Below are 21,459 nucleotides of genomic sequence, written 5' to 3'. Positions count from 1 at the left end.
GCATTTTCTACAGAAGCCCCATGTCTTTGCAAAATAGCTAAGCAGGTATTAGAAGTCACTCCAGAAGAAAACGCAACTTGAAAAAAGAGACAATGCACAAATTTTGTAAACTAAGAAATCATATATATATATATATATATATATATATATATATATATCCGAAGACACTTCCGGGTCACGTGGCCAGCATGACGAAGCTGCTCTGGCGAGCCAGCACCAGCGCAGCACATGGAAACGCCGTTTACCTTCCCGCTATAAAGCGGTACCTATTTATCTACTTGCACTTAGGGGTGCTTTCGAACTGCTAGGTGGGCAGGAGCTGGGACCGAACAACGGGAGCTCACCCCGCCGCGGGGATTCGAACCGCCGACCATATGATCGGCAAGTCCTAGGCACTGAGGTTTTACCCACAGCGCCACCCGCGTCCCACATATAAATATAAATATATATATATATATATATATATATATATATATATATATATACACACACACATATATATATATAACCATCCCAGAACTGGCCCTACTGGACATCTTCGGATATAATAATGCCCACTCACATTATAGAGAGCTTATAACCCACCTACTCTCAGCAGCCAGAAGCATCATAGCCAGACACTGGAGAGACCTGTCAGGAGTAAACATGGACCAATGGTATCTAGTATTATAGGAAACAGCCTTACTAGAAAAGCTAAACAATAAACTGAAACTGACACAGGGACAAATAGAAGAAGATGCCTTAATTCTGGTATGGTTTCCCTTTATCACATACATAGCCCAACAAGACAACAGTAATCCAGGAACAGCATTTGAATCAATATGGCTAACTTGATCCAAAAATCCACCCCCTCACACACAAACAAATTTCACTACAGCCATGGGAACCCTCAAGGCCTCTACGGGCTCTGGAATACTCCATAAGGGAAAGGGAGCAGTTTTTTCTAATAACTCTCCTAAGGACATAAGGCTGGGAAGCAGCAAATGGGTCATGGAGCCCTACTGGGGAAAGGTGTGATGGACCCCATTCCCCTTTGGATGTCTGATTTTAATAAACCCAGACAGCACTCAATAACTGAACTGTTACTGAGCTGATGAGTCTCTCTTCAGTATCACTGCAATTTACAATCTATTAATAAAAACTAAACGTTTTGAAAATACAAAAAGCAGCTAAATCTAAGGGTTTCTTTTTAAAAATAATGCAAATAAGCACCCAAAGCTGAGACCTTAAAAAAACTGTTGAAACAAAAATCTTGTTGATTTATGCTGGAAACTACAAACAGTTGGGTGCCTGTTGTATTTGTTCCATAAAACAAGGGCAGCCACACTGGAAGCTCTGCTCTGACCTGCTGTGGAGTGTTGGTTTTCTGATATTTTTAGGGACTTCAAGGAAAGAAATACTCTCCTGCAAGACACAGAAACTAATGGGCATTATATATTATATAAAATATATAATAAACAAGCTCGTTAAAATGGTGCGAGTTAAAACAGCCATCAAAGCAGTGGATTCAAGTCAGGGAATCTAGAAAATTCTTGTCTAAACATGTATGTCTTCAAGAGCTGGCAGAATGCCTGTACTGATGGGGAGTCCCATAGTTCAGCAGGGAGAGCAGTCCACAACACGTGAAAAAGTCTGGCTCCTTGTTACCACAAATGCAGTTCCATAACTGGTGGAAATAAATCCCCACTAGCACTCATGATATTCACTTCTGGTATTGTGGCCATTGTCTTTAGGTTAGAGAGAATAGGATGAGAGAAAACAAAGCAGGGGGAAAGGAATGGGGGCTGCATTGTATGACAGTTTAATTCTGAATTGCCTTGTAATTCTTTACTACAATTCATTTTTCAGTGACAAAAATGAAGTCTGGAACTATGCTAGCCAGGAATGACTCTGTCATTGAGTCTGCCAGTGAATAAATAGTAGACTTAATGGATGAGAGCAATCCCACTTTTATCCCTCTCAGCAGCATTTAATCTGACTATTATACATTGCATCAATAGTTTTAAAAAGAAACCAGGTTTCCAAAGTGGTATAATCCATGATGAATCTTCCAGCATTTACATTTACGAGGTAGGAACCACTGGCAAATAGGAACCACTCAGGATAATTAAAAATCCCCCCCCCCCTTCTTACTGTCTTCTGGCAGTTAGTAAAGTTTAATTATTGCAGGGTAAATAATAATGAAGAGTTGTATTTAATATGTAAGGCCTGCTTCCTTTTGTTGTTTTGCAACACCTTGATTTTAATTTGCTGCAAGCTGCCCACTTTAATGTGCAAGTATTAGAAGGGCAGATGGGTCAATATTGAAATAAATAACTGTTGCAAGGAAACCAATAACTGTTGTAAGGAGCATTTACAAACTGCTTTCCCCGCCCCAGAATGGGGAATAGCTGACCATCGCCTCCTGCGGCTGTGCTCTGAGACACCTAGTGGTAGGAACATTTTCTGTCCTTGGCTTATGCAGCCTCACCTCTGAAAAGGACCGTCCATTTTGTTTAAGCGCGGCCATCACCATCAGACTCATTCTGCTGACTGCTAGCACCACTATAATGTCAAATTGGCAATCAAGAGGGGGAAATGCCTCCGGCTTAAGGTCAAAATTCCCACTAGTACAGGGTCAGAACTCACAATCGTTTTGAGGATGCTTAGTAATTGGTAGCGACCAGTGTTTTTTTCTAGAAAAATAGGTTCTGGTACTCACCATGAAGTTGTTACAGTAAGTGCCACAATTTTTAACAACAACAAAAAAGAGGTGCTGGCACTGCGTACCATTGAGTACCCCCTTTAAAAAAATCTCTGGTAGTGACCATGCTGGGGGTTTACTTTTGAGCAATGGGGCCTGCTAATTTCACAGCAGGCTTACAATACAAACTTTTGCATGGGTTTGTCAGTTTCCTTCCTTCCCAAAGGACTCTGGATATTATGATTTTGTGAAAGAGGCAAGCAACTGCAAATGAAATGGTTAACTTTAGAAAATATGATAAATGCTAAAATTTGCTCTTTTACGGTTGTTCTGGTCTTTTTTGCTATTAGCTCCCTTAATTTGAAGCATACAAATACAGTACGTTTTTCACCCAAATACAGAAGGGTTGTTGTGTAAGTTTGTTTCAAGCAAAAATGAGTCTTGTTGCATCCTAAATTGATTATGGCAGAAACTTTCCATCACATGCATGAGGTATTACCTTAAATTGTGCACACATGGATTGGCATGCGGTGGGGAACTGCAAGCAGGAACAGCAGGGCAAGTGAAAAAGGACCATGGTAGCAGTTTGGTGCTGGACCCACTTTAGCTATACTGTATAGCAGTTTTAAGATTACTGTCATGACCACGTTAACACAGCATTTATGGGAATATAATGGTAACAGTTGCACAGCTATTTATTATACGATGCACGTAATAATGAAACTGGGTTAAACCCATAGCGAACCACGTGGCACCCATAGCCTCCGGCTAGTCTGCAGCAAGGTTCTCTGGTATGCGCACAATCTGAACCTCTCTATTAGTTACATATATTAGTAAGCCACGCCTTCTGCTGACCAAACGACCCAATCAAAGCAGAGAGAAGTTAACGGACGTTGCCCGCCTTCTATCTACCAACTCAAATGCCTATTGTATAATTTCCCTGTCAATCTTTCTTGTATTGCGCCTCACTATTGGTTTAGTGAGTTGCATAGAGGGAGAAGCGGATTTTCCCTCCGCCCTTTTTTCCTGAGAGGGAAACAACTTGACAAACTGATTGGTTAACGTCCCCATCAATCCGACCAGGGCGATTGTTTATTGGATTGGCCGTGGCGGGGAGAAAGAGAGGCGGAGTTTGAGCTTGTACTGCGAGGCTATATAAAGGTGGGACAAAGGCGGCAGCGAGGCCGTTTTTACCTCAGCGCCTGCCGCCATTTTGATCTTGGTCGGACTCCGAGGAGGAGAAAAGAGTCGTGTCGCTGTACGGTACCACCCCAACCGCCACCATTTTTGCCATGTCGAGAGACCGTTTCCGTAGCCGTGGAGGCGGCTTCCATCGGCGCGGAGGCGGCGGAGGCCGAGGCGGCCTCCCGGGGAACCACGACTTCCGTTCTCCGCCGCCGGGCATGGCAGGCGGGATGGGCCAGTCCCGCGGGGGCCACCACCACATTGGCGGTGGTCTTGGAGGCCCCCCGAAGCCGGAGCCTGCCAAGCCACCCAGCTCGGCCTCCACTCCGCCTTCCTCCGCGGCCTCCGTATCCGTTTCCTCCAGCCCAGCAGCCGCGTCGCCTTCCGTGGGGCCCACCCAGAACCAGGTCGGCCAAGCGCCTCCGGTCTCTTCCTCCGCCCCCACTCCGAACTCGACCTCCGCTCCGGCTGCCTCCGCGGGGCTCCAGAGCGGCGGCCGAGGTGGGGATCAGCCGCCGTCTCAGCAGCAGTCTGCGCCGCCCAGCCAAAGTCCGGTCCAGGGGGGCCCTAAAAAGGGTCCCGGTCAGTCCTCCGGAGGCGGCGGAGGACAAAGTGGCTTAAAGGGCGGGCCGGGAGGCCCCCAACAAGGAGGAGGCCCCAAGGGCGGAGGGCCCGGACAGCACCGCGGCGGCGGCGAGAGGCGCGGAGGACAAGGCCAGCATCAACACCAGCACCAGCACCCTTCGCAGCAGCAGCACCAGCACTCGCAGCAGCAGCAGCAACAGCAGGGTGCCGGCGGGGAGAAAATGTCCGATGCGGAGGTGGGTAGATTTGTGGGCCCTTAACAAGCCCTGTCATGACAGGCATTCGGGACAAGATGGCGGCTCATACGGCTCGCTATTCTCTCCTCGCCCTGTGCGGCGTTCCTCGGCGCCATTTTGATTGCTTGAGGTGCGCATGTGCAAGAGGTAGTAAGTAGTGTTCGGAGAGGCTCCGCGCGTTTGCTTCGGAGGAGTGGGCGTGGCCATGAGTCGCTGAAAGGGGTGGAGTCGTCAGTGGTGGGATTGAATAGGTAAAACTCCCTCAACTTAAATCTTGTGGTATCTTGGTTTTTAAAAAAATACGTCCACCGTTATTCACATCTTGTCCCGAAGTTTACTCTGCCCCAAAATTCTTATTCCAGATTTTGCATTCTGTCGTAGCAACAGCAATGGGAAATCTTGCTCTTTAAAGGTGGCGCTTTAAAGCTGTTAATGAAAATAAAGTGACTGGAAGTAGTTTACGGATCTTAAGATGGGGGTGAGAGAGGACAGGCATTTAGCGCTACAATATACTTAACAAATGAAATGATTTGTTTTTTGAGATAGGCGAATACCCATTGTGCCTATTGCAGTTTGACAGGGAAAACACTTTTGAGCGGAGTGGGAAATCATTAACGTCCCAAAGGCTGTGTAGAAGTGTGATGGGTGTGAGTAAAGAGCAAAGGAGAGCTTGCATTATGGTTGCTGATATGCTCTTACTAGTTCTTGAGAAATGTAGGCATTTTAGCCCTACAGTGGTCTGGAATGCTTTTTGTTGAGAGGAGTTTTGCTCCAGATAAGGGGCTGGCTGTACTGAGGCTGCTGTAGAAAAGGCAGGAATTTGGCTTGTCATAGAAGTCTGTCTGTACTTGTGTGTAGGTATTTATTCTAGCCATGTATATTGGTGAACTCTGAAGAACGGTATTAACAGGATTGTTTCAGTAAATGACATTTGAATGGACTGGAGCTTAAGTGCCTGTTTCTGTTTTGGAGGCGCTGTATTCACAGACTTGGGGATAGGGTGGGTTTGATGAGCTACAGTGGCCGTAATAAAGCTAGTTTCCAAAGCAGGATTATACCACAGAATGCAGCATGGTATGACTGTGAAATGTAAGCATTGACTGTAGCACGCTATGCCACTGATAAAACTCCAATTTATGTTCAGTGATAATTCTAGTGAGTGTACAGATCGTATGTTTAGTAGGGATAGTGTTCAATAAGGAAATTAATGCTCTTTTTGACAAATACTTTTTGTCATGATTGTAATTTGGAAAGAGTTATTTGGTCTAGAGGAGCATATTTTGGTAAGAATTTGGTATGACGGGTGGAAAACTTTGAAGTACTTTGGAAATTGCAATTGTCATAAAAAGACAGCATTGTGGCAGGCATCAATTAGAATATATTTCCTTTCCAAAAAAACGGACATACTGGAATAGGAGTTGAGCAACATGTACACTGATTGATTGTGAAGCCTAGTAGAATGGGAATGGAAAATGACTAACCAAGTGGCTATAAAGCTGCTTGCTAGGGTTTTTTTTTTCCGTCTAAGGAAAACTTGTTTATTAAAAAATTGCAACCATTGGCTATGTAAGCAAGGTGATAGCTTGGGGTGGGGCAGAAGAGTGGAACTGATTATTACAAATCGGTGTGCTGGTCTGGAATTTTGACATGCATGTAGCAAGGCACTGGAAGTGTGCAGTTCTGTAAATGTACATAAGAAAGGGAAGGAGTTAAGTTACTTTTAACTCCTTCTCTTATGTACATTTACAGATTGTCTTTTAGAGCAGACATGGGGAATCAGGAACACACATACCCTGATGTTACTGAACCTTGCACTTCCTATCAGCCCCACCTACTATGGCCAATATAGTCAGGGATGATTTTTTATATGTAGTTATAGATATTTGCTATGTATGTTTTTTGATATTTTTGATGTACAACGCAACTAGAACATTTGTTGAAAAGTGGTTTCTTAAGCCTTAAATGTAAGCAATAGGAGGTTATAGTTTAGCAAAATCTGGAGGGTGATACAGATTAGCTGCTGTTATTCTTGGGAGTAGGTTCGTATTTCGCTTAATATTTGCAGAGTTACCGTTATTCTGCATAGTTAGCAGTTCCTGTAAGCTTAGTAAATAAAGTGTGTCATTAATTGTATTTTTAGGGCTTTAAAGCCAATTTGTCGCTTCTGAGACGGCCTGGAGAGAAAACCTACACACAGCGCTGTCGTCTCTTTGTTGGGAACTTGCCTGCTGATATAACGGAGGAGGAATTTAAGAGGTTATTTTCTAAATATGGTGAACCTGGTGAAGTCTTTATCAATAAAGGAAAAGGCTTTGGCTTTATTAAACTGGTGAGTGTCATTTCTATAAATTTTTCATATGTGTTATACATAATATATTATTGCTTAACGTTCTGCATAGTTTGAAGGTTAAGAATTTAAAAGATGTGTAACATTTTTGTTAATCTATTCACAGGAATCCCGAGCTCTGGCTGAAATTGCAAAGGCTGAACTTGATGATACTCCCATGAGAGGACGGCAGCTTCGTGTGCGTTTTGCCACCCATGCTGCTGCTCTTTCTGTGCGTAATCTCTCCCCATATGTATCCAATGAATTGCTGGAGGAAGCATTTTCTCAGTTTGGCCCAATCGAAAGAGCTATTGTGATTGTAGATGATCGTGGCAGATCAACAGGAAAGGGCATTGTTGAATTTGCATCTAAGCCAGCAGCTCGGAAAGCATTTGAACGTTGCTCTGAAGGTGTCTTTCTTTTGACAACGTGAGTAAATGTAATAATTGATTGGAATTTATGTGGTTATGGTAGTTTTTAATCCATTACATGCAACTTGAAATTTCCAGCAACTATTTAAAGTGTCTTTTGCTCTTACTTTTAGTACTCCAAGACCTGTTATTGTGGAGCCCCTTGAACAGTTGGATGATGAAGATGGTCTTCCAGAAAAGCTGGCTCAGAAAAATCCAATGTATCAAAAGTAAGCACATTTACCATTGATTTTACCATAGATTTTTTAAAAACTCTGGTTATTTGGGGGTCTGTCAGTCACGCCTTCTCAGTGATGTGTGTTTTCTGAATCTAAAAAACCTTGAGAAATTTCCCATTAAGCTAAATGGATAGAGATCTGATTTGACATATTCATTTGATTGTTAATTTTGCTTACTAAATGCACATCATATTACATGATGTATCTGAAAAGTTTTGTTAATAGCTAAAAGTCGTTGAAGTGACATATCTTGTCCGAAATTCAGTAAAATGCAATTAGTGTGATGCTGAAATTAAAACTTTATGTGGGATTACTCCAAGACATGGGAATTCAATAGCATACTTTACTCCAGAATTGGGAAATTGAGGCTCCGTGGGCCAAGTCCTTGTCATAATCAATCCTGCACACCAAATTTGACAGGTTTGTTGGATTTCAGACCTGTCAATCACATGATATCACACAACATGATTGACAGGCGGGTTGTCTTAGCCACCCGTCAAAGCCTCTTTATTACCACCTGGCCAGTGCTGCAGGAGGAGCGAGCAGCAGCAGCAGCTGAAGGGGGAATGAAGACAATAAAAAGTTTGGGGTTTTTTTGTTTCTGCAATTCCCTCCTGTGGGAAGCACAAGAAAGAAGCCTGCAGTTTATATACTTGCTTTGGCTGTCTGTGCAGATATATAGCCCATGCTGGTTAGCTGATGAGCAGGAGCCCTGGCTGGCGAAATACTTAAGCAGTGCAATTCAGAATTTTACCCTGTCTTGCCATACATCGGCTGAAGTCAGCAGTGTTTGTCCATGGGACATGGGTTTTCCACCCCTGCCTTCCATTAAGGTTAAGAGGGAAAGGGCAATAAACCTGCTAGCACAACATAAATTCTGCTGCTTTGGGATAGCAATTTGACACATTTTACATTTGGCTAGTATTGGGTATACCTTGAATTTTAAATACGTGATTTAATGCTGACAGGATTAGAGCCCAAATCAGAACCACTGAAAAATGAGAGAGGTATCAATCAGTATGCTGAAGGGCACCCCAAGGTTTGCAGAAGTTTAAGAAATCAATTGTATGCCCCTGCATCCTAATGAGAACAGAACTACATAACTACAGGATATTGGATTTATTAGAAAAGAAAACAGAAATTAGTGTGGCCTTGTTCGGAGACAAGGAAAACATCCAACGTGTTACTTTAGATTCCACTTACCTATTTCAGTGGCTTATTTAAGGACATGTTTTTGTCTTTAATTTTATTTTATGAAACACTACATTTATAAAAGTGGATAATTCTCTGCAGTACTTTTCCCACCCAATATTTCTGTTCATTTGTCTTAATCAGAAGAGTAACTCTCAGTGCAGTTTTATTAGCTGGTCCTTTTTCCTATCATATATTAATGGTTCTCAGTAACTATAGTGATACCAATCTAAAAATTCCTTTATGTCCTAATTCTGAATTTTCCATATGGATTTTCACTAGTCCTGAATTTCTCATTTCTTCTTGCTGCTGACCATTTTGGCAAATTAGCTCTACTGTCATTATTAACTGGATTTTCAATTGGTATCTAGGGAGAGAGAGACTCCTCCACGGTTTGCACAGCCTGGAAGTTTCGAATATGAATACTCTCAGCGATGGAAGTCTTTGGATGAAATGGAGAAACAACAGAGAGATCAGGTGGAGAAAAACATGAAAGATGCCAAGGACAAACTGGAAAGTGAAATGGAAGATGCATACCATGAGCATCAGGCAAATCTTTTGCGCCAAGGTATTGTGCCAGTCATTTATTGATTTTCCACATCTCCTCTCTAGACTCAGAGCGCTTGCAAAACTTGCCTGAAGAGCATTATCAGCGGAACTGAGGCCTTCTGAAGCTATGTGAGCTTTTCTGGGAAGAAGCATCTTTACCTATTGGTAAAAGGGTTCTGCAGAACCTTCTGGGTCCACTATTCCTACAGAGGCTAAATAAGCTCTGGTTCCTGCATTGCCGGGGTAGGGCTAGACTACTATTGGGGGGTACCTTCCAACTCTATAGTGCTAGGATTCTGTGACCTACTATTGTATTCAAATATGTTATGCAGTGCAAAGTACATGATATCTTGCTGCGAGAGCTAACTGTAGAAATCTTTAAAGTACCTAAATCCCTTCTCCCCAGCGCCAGCCTCCAAACCAGGTCGAGGAACAGCGGGATGGCGGTGCTGCGCCTCCCCGCTGTCCCCCGAGCTTGTGGGGCTGGCCGATGTCTGCCCGAAGCGCGGGGCGCTCTGCTTCAGCGCGCCCCGCGCTCCATGCAGCAGGCTGCTATCCACAGCCTAGGGAGCCCTGCGGATATCTGCCTGGCATGAGGGGCGCTCTGCTTCAGGGCGCGCTGGGCGGCAGGCTGCTATCCGCAGCATAGGGAGCCCTGCGGGAACTCCCGTGGGCTCCCCAGGCTTGCTGATAGCTTCCTGAAGCCTAGAGAGTGCTCCAAGCTTCGTTGAAAGCCTGAATTCGCCCCATCGGACGCACACCAATTTCCCCTTCATTTTTGGAGGGGAAAAAGTGCGTCCTATAGGGCGAAAAATACGGTATATGCCATTATAAATTTGATGAGAACAATGTGAGTTTAAGCAGGGGAACTAGACAGCTGGTTGTATTATGTAGGGGATAAGAATTTCACTGCTAAAACTTACTTTAGCTTAACTTCATACATGACTGCTTTTTAAAAAATTCTGATTCTGCCTTGGAATGAGCAAGATTGTGAATTGGTGATAATGTTAAATCAAATTTTCAGATCTCATGAGGCGACAAGAAGAACTGAGGCGTATGGAAGAACTTCACAATCAAGAGATGCAAAAACGCAAAGAAATCCAGCTGAGGTAAAACTACTTTTTTGTTTCATGTCTTGGAGTGCTGTTTGTCATGTTTGTTTCTTTAATTGTGTTGAGATTATCATTGACGTTGGCTCTTTCAACAAAGTTTGACAGTTTCATGACACTTAATAAGTACAGAGTTTTAAGTTTACAGAGATGCAGAATTTAGTGATATTCTGGAATCTAATGGATAATCTGAATTTTCAGACAGGAAGAAGAGCGCCGTAGGCGGGAGGAAGAGATGATGATCCGCCAACGTGAGATGGAAGAACAAATGAGAAGACAGAGAGAAGAAAGTTATAGTAGAATGGGTTACATGGACCCTGTAAGTTAGGGCTATGAGAATCCCATTAATTGGTTGCCCAGGTGCTTGCACCTCATGTTTTGATCCCTAGGAGTTCAAAATACATTCTTGATTCTGTACTTGGAATTCTAAATTATTCCTCCAGTTTTGCTGTCTATTTCAGCAATCTCATGAGACATAGTGCTATCTTACTCTGATTTGTGTACCAAGAATGCAAAGCATGAAGTGTTTTACTCTTTGCTAAAACTCTGTATTTTGCTTTTTGTAGAGGGAGAGGGACATGAGAATGGGAGGTACCAGCACAATGAACATGGGAGGTAAATAATTTTCCAGTTAAACCTTTCACACAAGAATGATTGTAATCTATCCTGCATATAACCACCTGGATTTCTTTTATAGATCCTTATGGTACAGCTGCTCAGAAATTCCCACCTTTAGGAGGTGGTACTGGCCTTGGCTATGAAACCAGTCCTGGAGTTGGACAAGCATCTATGAGTGGCTCCATGATGGGAAGTGATATGGTAATGTATCCTGTGGCAGCTTGACTTCAATTCCAAACAAATTCCGTAGATGTGAAGCACCTCTTGCCTGTTTTGATTCTAGGTGATCTGCATTTTGAGTTAGGCTTCCTTTTTCCAGAAGTGTGAATAGTGCAAAGCAAGGGGCTTGTTGGGCAATGAAAACTGAGCCATGTCTTTGCTTGGTATGGTGGGAGGTCTACTTGGACACTCCTGCTTCGGGTATTGCTCTTACAGTAGCTGGTTGGGTTTGGAGTTCTTTGGTTAAGCTTGGAAGGAATTCATCAAGTCATGTCTTTGGAAAAACAACAAGTTCTTGTTGTTAGCTTAATGAGCAGAAGTGGTCTGTCACTTTCTGAACTTGAGTTAACTGTGGGACATAAAAGTGATAGTGAAATACTTGTAAAATAGATGGAGGCACACTCTTCCAAGCCTAATTATAATCACTGCACCCTGTGAAACCCATACTTTTTACTACTTAATGCAGCTGATTAGTCACAGGTAGATAGTAGTGAGCAGTCAAATACAAACAGTATACCGTATTGTATTTGTTGGGTTCTGCCATAGCATGTGAACAAAGCAGTTCTTGCTCGGGGTAGGCAGGTTCTCATTGTACGGTACTTCTTGATTAAGTTGCTTGTTGATGCTTAAAGGACAATATATAATTCGGTCACGATGTTTAGATACTGCTTAAATTACCTAAGAGCCCTGTTGGATGAGATCAAAGGTTTGTGGCCAATCAGATGCATCTGGATGACCACAAGGAAGGCATGAAGGCAGTAGCTCTTTGAATTTGCTGCTCCCTAGCTAACTGGCATGTAGATGCATAGTGCCTCTGAATTTGGAGGCTCTGTATAGCCATGGTGGACTAGTAGATATATTGATAGACTTTTCCTCCATGCATTATGCCTATACTAGTACAGTAGGCCTTGTAAAAATATGCAGTCACACTATATGTGTGGTATGGTCTCTGGGCCTGCTTTGAATAACGTAATGGCATGGCAGCAGTGCTCATAACTGGTAAAAAATATATTCTGTAATCCAAGTGTAGTCAGTGCTGGTGTGGTGTACACATACACCTTAAGGGTATGCTCTAATCCATGATTTAAAATTCATGGCCAAGTGTGGGGACAAGATGAATGTGTGCATTACAGCTTTTTGCTCACTAAGATAAACTACTAGTACCTTGTGTGCCACTTTTTTTGTGCAAACACCCCCCCCCCCAGGAAAACTAGTTCTTAAGATGGTGTCCTAGGAACTAAGTGACCTTGCAGTTTAAAGGATTAGTTTTAGGCTTCTATTGAAATCGTATAAACAGTGCATATGAAATACTCAAAAGTCTTGGAACTGGTGGTATTGGAAGAATGCTTGAAGTTCCAGTGGGCAGTGCTTTGCATGTAGCAATGTGCTGCCTTACCTGCTAATAACCTTTAAAAGTAGACTTTCCTCACAGGATACGCTCATTCTTGGCCTTCGGGTATTTTAAAATAACCAGGAGGAAATTTTACTAAGGTTGCTTGTTTGCACACTAGGAATTCCAGACTCTTGGTGATTCCAAGATTGGATACCTATGCAAATCAGTGAAGGGCTCATGCATGTGATTTGTCATTAGTGATTTTTGTGGTTGGAGCGTTCTAGGTTTTTGGTTTGTGGGATTACTGGGGAGAAAACTGGGTGTGTATATGAGCCTTTCACAAAATAAATCTGCATGTGTATCTGGTTAAAGGGATTCATACAGTTAGTTTTCAAAGGAGCCATGCTGAATGAATTGGCTTCTAGAAAGCCTTTTTTGTATGAAAGTAGTTCTAGGTTTAACGTCACAGGACTAAACATGAAATATTTGATCCATTTCACTCTACTTGGTGCCTAATAGCTCAATAAAAGAAAATACAGCAGATAATTGGAAAGTTAACTGCTCTGCTTTATCATTGTCTGAACTTTTGTGAATCCATGGGAAACCAATTGAAAGCGTTCAGTAACTGCAGAGTCATAGTGGACTTCTTGCTAAACCTCATGAGGTTAGGGACCTCCATGGGGCTGTTTAGAGCAGTCAAACTACTTAAAAAGCAAAAGGCTGTGCAAACAGTTCATATTACTTTGTCTTGGTTAGGTAAATCTATCATTAGGCTCATGTTATTCCTTGTTCTTCATTGGTGTCTTAACAACTTTTGCTCTCAGATTTCTGCATTTTCAGTAAGCAGACTGTAGTCTTGAGTCATGACAAAAAGAATGGTCTCATACTCTTAAACTGGTGAGTAGTCATCTGCTTTACATAAGATGACTCCTTTTGGGAGCTGAACCTGGCCTATGGCTAGGCTTACTTGGGCCTTGTTGACTGACAACTTTGTGCTGCAGTACAGATGAGCAAAGTAATTGTGGCAGACTCCCAGAACGCTCTTTTTGAGACAATTCTTAGATCAAGCCTATACTAATGATTACATTTTTAGCACTTCAGGGAGATCTTTTTGCTGAAGCAGGCATTTGAGAATGGATCAAGTTGGGAACATACCTCAAGGCATGTATTAAATTAAACTAATTATTAAATTACCCTTTTTTCCTTTCTATGTTCCCGGTACCCTGTGGATCGGCTCAATGGTGATTGTATCGACGAACGTTGACTACGGAACCTTCTAAAATATATACTTAAAACACATGGACATCAACTACATATAATGAACTCTTTAATATGTTCTAATAGCGCCCAGAGCGATTTGGGCAGGGAGGTGCGGGGCCTGTAGGTGGCCAGGGCCCTAGAGGAATGGGGCCTGGAACTCCAGCAGCTTATGGGAGAGGGAGAGAAGAATATGAAGGCCCAAACAAAAAACCCCGATTTTAGATGTGACTTGTAGATTTTCATTCCAGTTTGTTTCGTTTGTCTTGTTTAGACACTACTTTTTTTTTAATTCTTGCATTTTAGTAAGAAAGCTATGTTTTTATGGATGTTAGAAACTTAATGACCTAGAATTTGTAAGTGGTCTGGGCAAGAAAAATATAATTATGTAATGCAGTGTTCAAAACCTAGCTTTTTTGATGTATAACGTCCCTACCTTGATGGCAGTGTACGGTGTGCCATTTGAATTCCCAAGTGTAAACTTTTTTTACTGTGCTAAAATAAATAGATTAAATGTAGCAATGGTTTTTATATCGTAAACGTTATCCTTCTTGGATCCAAGTATACAGAGCAAAGACGCTGCACCTTCCATTGTGCATACATTGTTTGAAATCTAATTTGGTGTCTGGCACAACATGACCTGGGTGCTGCTTTGCCGTAAAATGTCTTAATTGAGCTACTGACCTATCAATATGCAATGAGCCCTAACTAGATGAGTATGAAATAACTTAAGAGGTGGACTCACCTTGAAAATACACCTCTACGCTCGTTCTACCAAAGTTGCAATGCAGTTAGTGTTAAGGGGCTTTAAAGGGTTTAATTGCCCTGCAGTTAAGGAAGCACAGGCAATCTGATGCAGATACACAAAACTTAGACTTTAGTCTTGAGTAAGATGGTCGGAGAAGGGAAATGTGTTGGCAGACATTTGGTAGTATTTGCTGCTGAGTATCTTAAAAGCATCTCCCATTTCAGGTTTCATAACATGGCTTGTATTGAACTTCTATCTGAACTTCTTTTAAAGGATTGTTCAGTGAGACATGCCCCCAACATGTTCAGTGTTATATGACCTGGCTGCCCTATTTTACTGTTAATGTTTAATCGGAATGCTTAGAAAACACTCAGGATGGGGGGGTACTTGTATTTTATAACTCTTCTCGTTTGTGAACTGGAGTACAGAAATGAAAGTATCCTTTGTCACTTTGGGGTTAATAATGCATAGCATCCTGCACTGTAGTAAATTGCCAGACAAACCTGATGCTTGAGGTTCTAAATATTAAAATTTGGAAGTTTTGAACCTCAGGCCACACTATACATTTGGTGTTAAATCTAGTAGGGTGGTTGAATCTTTCATCCTTAACTTATTAAAAGACATGTATGAATTCAAGGTGTCCTGGACTCCATACCCTGATGGCACCTAAAATGCTGGGAGCAGTGTTTCCCAGTTCAAAAAATACTGTGGTTGATGAAATGAAGATCCAACCTGCTTGGTTGGACCATTCTCTACATTTTATTCTGGATGTCTATTCAACAATTGACTATTACAGCTTTTAATCCTTCAAATGTGTTACTCTGTTTTGGCAATAACAGGCTATCTGTAATGTGTTTGCAACAGGAGCAGATAAACCTTGGTGCCATCAATTATTACATCTTGATCATACAAACTGTTAGCACAAAGCTCTGTACTGTGCAACATTTTAAATGCAAGAATGCTGGGAAATGGTGGTTAAGGCTGCTGGATGATTGTTTAGTGTTTCAGTTGGATTGAGCTACATTTCCACAACCTTTCAGGAAGTTAGATCCCAAACCAGCTGCTATAGGAACAGTAGGGAAATGTTTAACTTGCAGTTCTTGAGCTGGATACCTGTGTAGAGAAACCCTTGTATACAGGTCAGTGAAACGTAAAAGTTCAGCTTCATTGTCATTTGATATTAGGGGCTCAGTCACCTGCAGGTCATTTTCTGAAAGGGTGTTCATGTGACACCCACTGGAAGAAACTCAGATTGACAGTGGTGGGGTCTCTGGACGTGGACACTAATTTTCAGTTTATTTTTCAGATTACATGCCATTTTTCCTTAGGATGCTGGCACATACCCTAAACCATGCTCTTTTCTAGTACTGTAATCTTGAAGAGTGAAGGAGGCTGATGGTCCCATTACCTTCCTAAGGTTCATTTCTTGTTTCATTCTGTCTAAATCTAGGCTGATGTTAAATCTGGACAGATATAGTGAGCTGCAGTTTATTCTTTTACCTTACCTGGCAAGTCTTGACAACTGCACATTTAAATACCTGTATAGTAGTTTGACTTCAAAGCATAATAAGCAGGACCCCAGGTACCAGCAAATTAATTGATTCAGAGTTCTCATTGAATTGGGTGTTCTATTTAGTTTTTATCTTTTTAAAAATGTGTTTTAAACACTTCTTTGGGCTTATATGCAGGTCCTTTTTGAGCAGAAGAGTGACTATTACACTTCTGCATGCCCACTATGCTTTCAGTCAACAAAAGGGCCTCCGTACAAATTCCTCTATCTTCCCATGTTCTTATACCCCTAGCATGCTATAACCACATCCTTGCCAGTTATAATGAAAAACTGAATTTATGTTTCTGTGCGTATTTTGTGGTATCTGCTTTTTTTAAAACAACTTCTTGGCATCTCCTGGGCAACCACTTGTGGCAGCATGCTTTTTTCTGGAGTTTGAGACTGCAATATGACACTGTTTAAAAAGTAGTGGCCTGCTACATAACAGCACTTAGTCAGCATTTTCGCAGTGCATAACTGTGAGGAACGTAGTACCACAAGTGGACATTAGGACCTGGAAGTAGTATTCCTGCTTGCTCCGAGATTCTCTTTGTCGCCTGCATACAGGTAGGTAAAAAGCACTATAATCTAACTTGGTGACTTTCTGTGTAATCTTGCTGTGGGGGTACTCTGGCATCACACTTCTGACCATGGGATTTCAGTGCAGCACTACTCATACTGTATGATGCTTAGATTTGAGGCCTAACCTGCAATCAGCATTAGGCAAGCTAACCGTGATGCTGAGATGTGTGCCTCAGACCCGTGATTCCTTCGTGCATATGACTTTTTTCCATCTTTACTGTGTACCAAAAAGATTCTTAGAGATCAATGGGGATGGGAAAGGGAGTACAACTTGTAAATATCTACTCAAGGTCCTGTTTGTTGCTCATAGGAATAAGTACTCTTAATACATTTTACACTTTCATGGCAAAATCCACATTTCAGCCCTTTATTGGCTAGAAAGCTATATATTCATATGTAACTTGCCCTGGTTGCTGGTTGGGGAGTGGTGTTTTGTAACTTTAGTGGTTAGTTATGTAATGTGTTTGGGTGGCTGTGGAATAATGGCTGTGGAATTTGTTCAAATGATACACTGAAAAATCGAGAACTCCCACTTCTCATGTTCCATATACATCTTACCAAAAAGGTGTAGCTTCTTCTGTTTCATTGACGGTGAAAATACATAATGGGGTTACATACCTAACATGTATTACCCTCCAGGTCTGTTGGCTTTGTTTGCTAGGTAGTTCAATATTCTGTGTCTTAAAAAAAGTGTTTTCCATCTGATCTGGCACAAGAATTAGAAATATTTTACTTTGGGCTGAACTGTGCTTCTGTCAAACATAGGTACTGTATTTCAAGGACTTAAATAATTGAGCAGGATTCATTAATGAATCTTGCGTATAGCAGCAGCAGTCTCAGACTGGATAAACATGTCTTCTGTACTTTTAACAGTTTGCCACTGAAAAGTGTGTGTGAAATACTGGTATGAGCATCATATGCATTGTGCAACTAATTCCGCCCAAGCTTAAGCTAGATCTCCAAAATCTAGTGATAATAGTTCCACTAGGAATGCAATAAAACAACTGCAATAGTTGGATTGCAAATATGTACCAGCCACAGTACTCTGTTTTGACCAGTATGCCCAGGGTTTACTTGGTGTGGGATGATAACCAGTAAGTGTGGATCTCTGCATAATTGGGTTTAATAGATATTTCTCACTTAGATCAGTTGAATTGGAATAAGGCTGTGGGGTACATACTTAAATGCAGTGACAAACAGAAATACAGTACATATCCTAGGCAGTAACTCGTCTGCTGAAAATACCACTTTGTCAGAGTGGCATGATAAATAACAAAGTGCTTGCATTGTATTCCATTTTTAAACTCTTCATTCTGGTCTTTGAATACTTTTGATTTCTTACAAAAACTGACTTAAGAGCTCAGAAGTGTGGTGCCAGAATACATTATGCGTAATCTGCTAGGCGGTTCCGATTACTGGTGCTGTCAGGAGAGAAGCACTTCATAACCTTGTGGGGGAGGGAGGCTTTACTATACTGAGTGTGCAAAGCTTTTATTGGCTGCAGTCCCTCCCTGATAGCTCAACAGATGTTTGAGGATAGATCGGCATTCAAACAATATCTGCTAATGATCTCCAACTAATCAGGAAGGCCTATAGTCACTCATTCTAAATGGAGCCCAATATGAAGAGATTGTGCTTTTTTAGGTTTGTTTGGACCATTGGTTGTTTTCCACCATCACAGCTAGCAAGGTTGGAATCAACAGGTCAGTTGCAGATCTGCCTTTATGCCACTCACTGGGGTTAAGCAAATGCTGTGAGGGTGGTGGGATTGGGAGGGGGAGGAGAAAAGGGAGACCTTTCCCACTCTGGATTGTTGCATTAGCATGTGCCCATGAAAACCCATGGTGGTGTATATAAATTCCCCTCAGACAAAACTTGCATTTAATCCCTGTACAATGTGAGATGTGGGAATGGATGACGGAAATAGCTAGTGATTGAAAAGAACATAAATTTGTGTTGCTCTATCCTAAAATGTGTGTTCCTTCCATTTTGCAAAAGTACTAAGCTAAGATGTGGACTTGAGGAAACTGGCACATTGGCTGGCTGGCAGTGTCTCTTAGCTCTTAAAGGGCTCTTTTAAGAGTTAGTTACAGGTGGAAAGGTTGTCTTTTCACTCTATATGCCCTTAATGAGACTGAAAAGGGACTTGGGGGGAATAGAGGGACAGCTGCAGAAAAAAAGCTAGAAAGATTGATAAACAAATTCCAATTTCTGTTGTGAAGATTTCAGGAGACATTTAGACTGGCCTTCCTTTAGTTCAAAGGACTATTTGCTTCGGGGTTGGGGGTGTATGGCAACAATTCAGAAAAGCGACCACATAGTTGAATGCAATGGCTTTGCATCTGCACGTAAGGGGTAACGTACCTCTGGCTGCATATCCTTATGCTTAGGTTGGCAGTTGGGATTTAATTTATTCAGACTAGTTGTGTTTGTTCACTATAATGTGTTTCAATATTTGAAATAAAGCATTCAGCTTCTACTTGTGCCCCATGCTACTTCCCAACAACTGAATATTGATAGAATTTGTAATTTCCCCTCAATTTACTATTCCATACATTACTCTTACGTTTAAACTTAAAACTTTGTTTTCAGAAACTCTGCAGTCTGTATTCCCTTAGTAACTTCCGTTCTTATCCTTATAGGTGAAGGCAATACCAGCTGGGTGAAACCAGAGTGCTTCTGTGTATGAGGTAAGACTCTCAAATGAATGCATTTTCCTGTGACCAGGTGCTAAACACTTAGGGATAGGGGCTGTTGATTGCTGAGATCAGACTTGAATGTTAACAGTGATTAAGGGTTTAGATTATCTCCATCATCCGTCTACCCTTAAGATGGAGGAATCCACCTATGCAGTCCTGCACCTTTCACCTGAGCCATGGGCTGCAGGATCCTGCCACTTAGCTGATTTCCACTGTGCATTGTGGAGGTTTGACCTTTCCTTCTGGTATAAGCAAATGGATGGGGTCACAGAAAGAAAAGGTGTTTCTGCCTGCTTTTGCTTTGTCTGCCCACTGCTGGTATGTAGCCCCCAACCATTTCCTCTGAGGAAAAATGCAGCCCTTTATTTGAAGGGTGTCTACCCAATATACCTTATGTAATCTTTATCCTTCCTGTTGCGCTATCCTGTTTCTTCCTTCTGACTTTGTCATTGGTTAGCAACGCTAGAGGTAGCAGCCGAAGAGGTCTACCTCTGTCTATTGATTGGTGCAATTTATGTACTATGTACTTGGTGGTGTATGGTAGGGAATACTAGCTCTGGGTTTTTTTCTTCACTTGATAAGGGCAAGCCTATTTTCTTAAACCGATCAACTATGGTTTCAAATTAACAAATGTACAGTGATGTCTGTGGTGTTTATTCAGAAGTAAGCCTTATTGTGCTAAGTGAGACTTTCAAACTTAAATGAATGATTTGCTATCAGAAAATTTGTAGCATTAAATACGGAGTGGAAAAGTGGTTTTTACCCTTGCATTTGGAAATGGCTACTTAGTTGGCATTTTATGTTTGTAAGTCCCCAAATCAAGACACAGGTTGACCATGATTTTAGAATTATTATCATGTATCACTTAAGAAGTATCCTGTAAGGGAGTCTCCTTTGTTATATTGGTTCAGGGAGGTAAGCAAGAAATTCTAATTGTTAGCTGTGGCAAAAAAAACCCCTAAACTATATACTAGCAAAGATCAGGAAATTCTCGCTTGATGCTAATAAAGTTACCTAAGGTTTGGCCATTCTTTAATGGTATATTTGTATAAGTGGTAGATCTTTATTCTGTGACTTCCTTTGATTACATTAATTGTCCCATATTGAATGTTAATACTACAATGAATTGATAACTAAAATTCATTGTATTGGAAGCATTTTATTTTGAGTTAGAAGTGAGAGTCCCTTTCCTAAAGAAGTGAAGTTTATCCCACCGTTAGCCCAGTACCAAATTACCCTTAACGTACCTTCGGTGAAAAGCTTTGAAATAATGCCTATTTGGATTTTTTCTTAGTCGTGTAGTAATTCAAACTTTACTTTTTTACAGTAAGCATTAGCCAGTAGGTCCCAGCACGATTGAATGAAGGAGAATGGAAAACCATAACTATGCTATAGAGGTATGTAGTAGAATAGCTGCAGCTAAACTTTAGGACATTTTTACCGTAATAATTTGTTTTTGTAAGCAGCCATTTTCTAAATGCATACTTGGCATCACAGGATAAATGTGTTAGAAGGAAGAAAATTGCTTATGTGTAAGTTAATTCTAATTCAAAACTATGCATGTGAAAATGCTGATAAGCATACAAATGATGCCACTCAAGTAGAAACATCCTTCTGAACAGTGCTGCAGTCCTGTTACTCTGGAGGGGGAAATAGAGAGGTTCAGAATCTGGTAATGTAGCTAAAATGTATGTTTCTCTTAATATACTTGCTGTGTTAATTTGTATCTGATATGCCAGGTTCTGATTTAATATTAATAATAGCATCACTGATGTTTAGCTGTTAAAACTTTGCTCTTGTTTTAGCTGTTGAATACATACTGTGCTAAGCTTCTAACTTTTATTCCGCAGGAGAAAGAAGCTGTTCCTGCATTTCAAAGGAAAGTTTACAGGGCTTCAGTTGCAGTCTCTTAAATTTTCAATAAATTATTCAAACTTTGAA

General features: G+C 41.4%; 1 protein-coding gene and 1 long non-coding RNA gene across 3 annotated transcripts; one reads left to right on the top strand and one right to left on the bottom strand.

Annotated features, from left to right (window-relative positions):
- The first annotated feature begins 3,661 nt into the window (after positions 1–3,661).
- Positions 3,662–21,459, top strand: SFPQ (splicing factor proline and glutamine rich). Of its 2 annotated transcripts, none has more exons than XM_083625534.1 (12): positions 3,662–4,689; positions 6,830–7,018; positions 7,143–7,444; positions 7,560–7,655; positions 9,227–9,423; positions 10,429–10,513; positions 10,715–10,832; positions 11,080–11,128; positions 11,211–11,332; positions 19,462–19,509; positions 20,846–20,915; positions 21,369–21,459. In XM_083625534.1, the coding sequence occupies exons 1-10, from the start codon at positions 3,976–3,978 to the stop codon at positions 19,483–19,485; spliced, it is 1,896 nt and encodes a 631-aa protein (XP_083481660.1). In that variant the 5' UTR covers positions 3,662–3,975; the 3' UTR covers positions 19,486–19,509; positions 20,846–20,915; positions 21,369–21,459. The 2 variants fall into 2 exon arrangements, with proteins under 2 accessions (XP_083481660.1, XP_083481659.1); XM_083625533.1 differs by having other exon boundaries at positions 14,028–19,509.
- Positions 17,505–20,847, bottom strand: LOC310767988. The gene is made up of 2 exons (XR_014551145.1): positions 20,008–20,847; positions 17,505–19,959 (listed from the first exon to the last, which is right to left on the bottom strand). It is a non-coding gene; the product is annotated as an uncharacterized lncRNA (long non-coding RNA).

This window comes from Podarcis filfolensis (assembly GCF_964270895.1).
Source record: "Podarcis filfolensis genome assembly, chromosome: 8".
NCBI classification, from domain to species: domain Eukaryota; kingdom Metazoa; phylum Chordata; class Lepidosauria; order Squamata; family Lacertidae; genus Podarcis; species Podarcis filfolensis.
The sequence above is the reverse complement of the archived record's forward strand: the minus strand, read 5'-3'. Positions and strand labels throughout refer to the sequence as shown.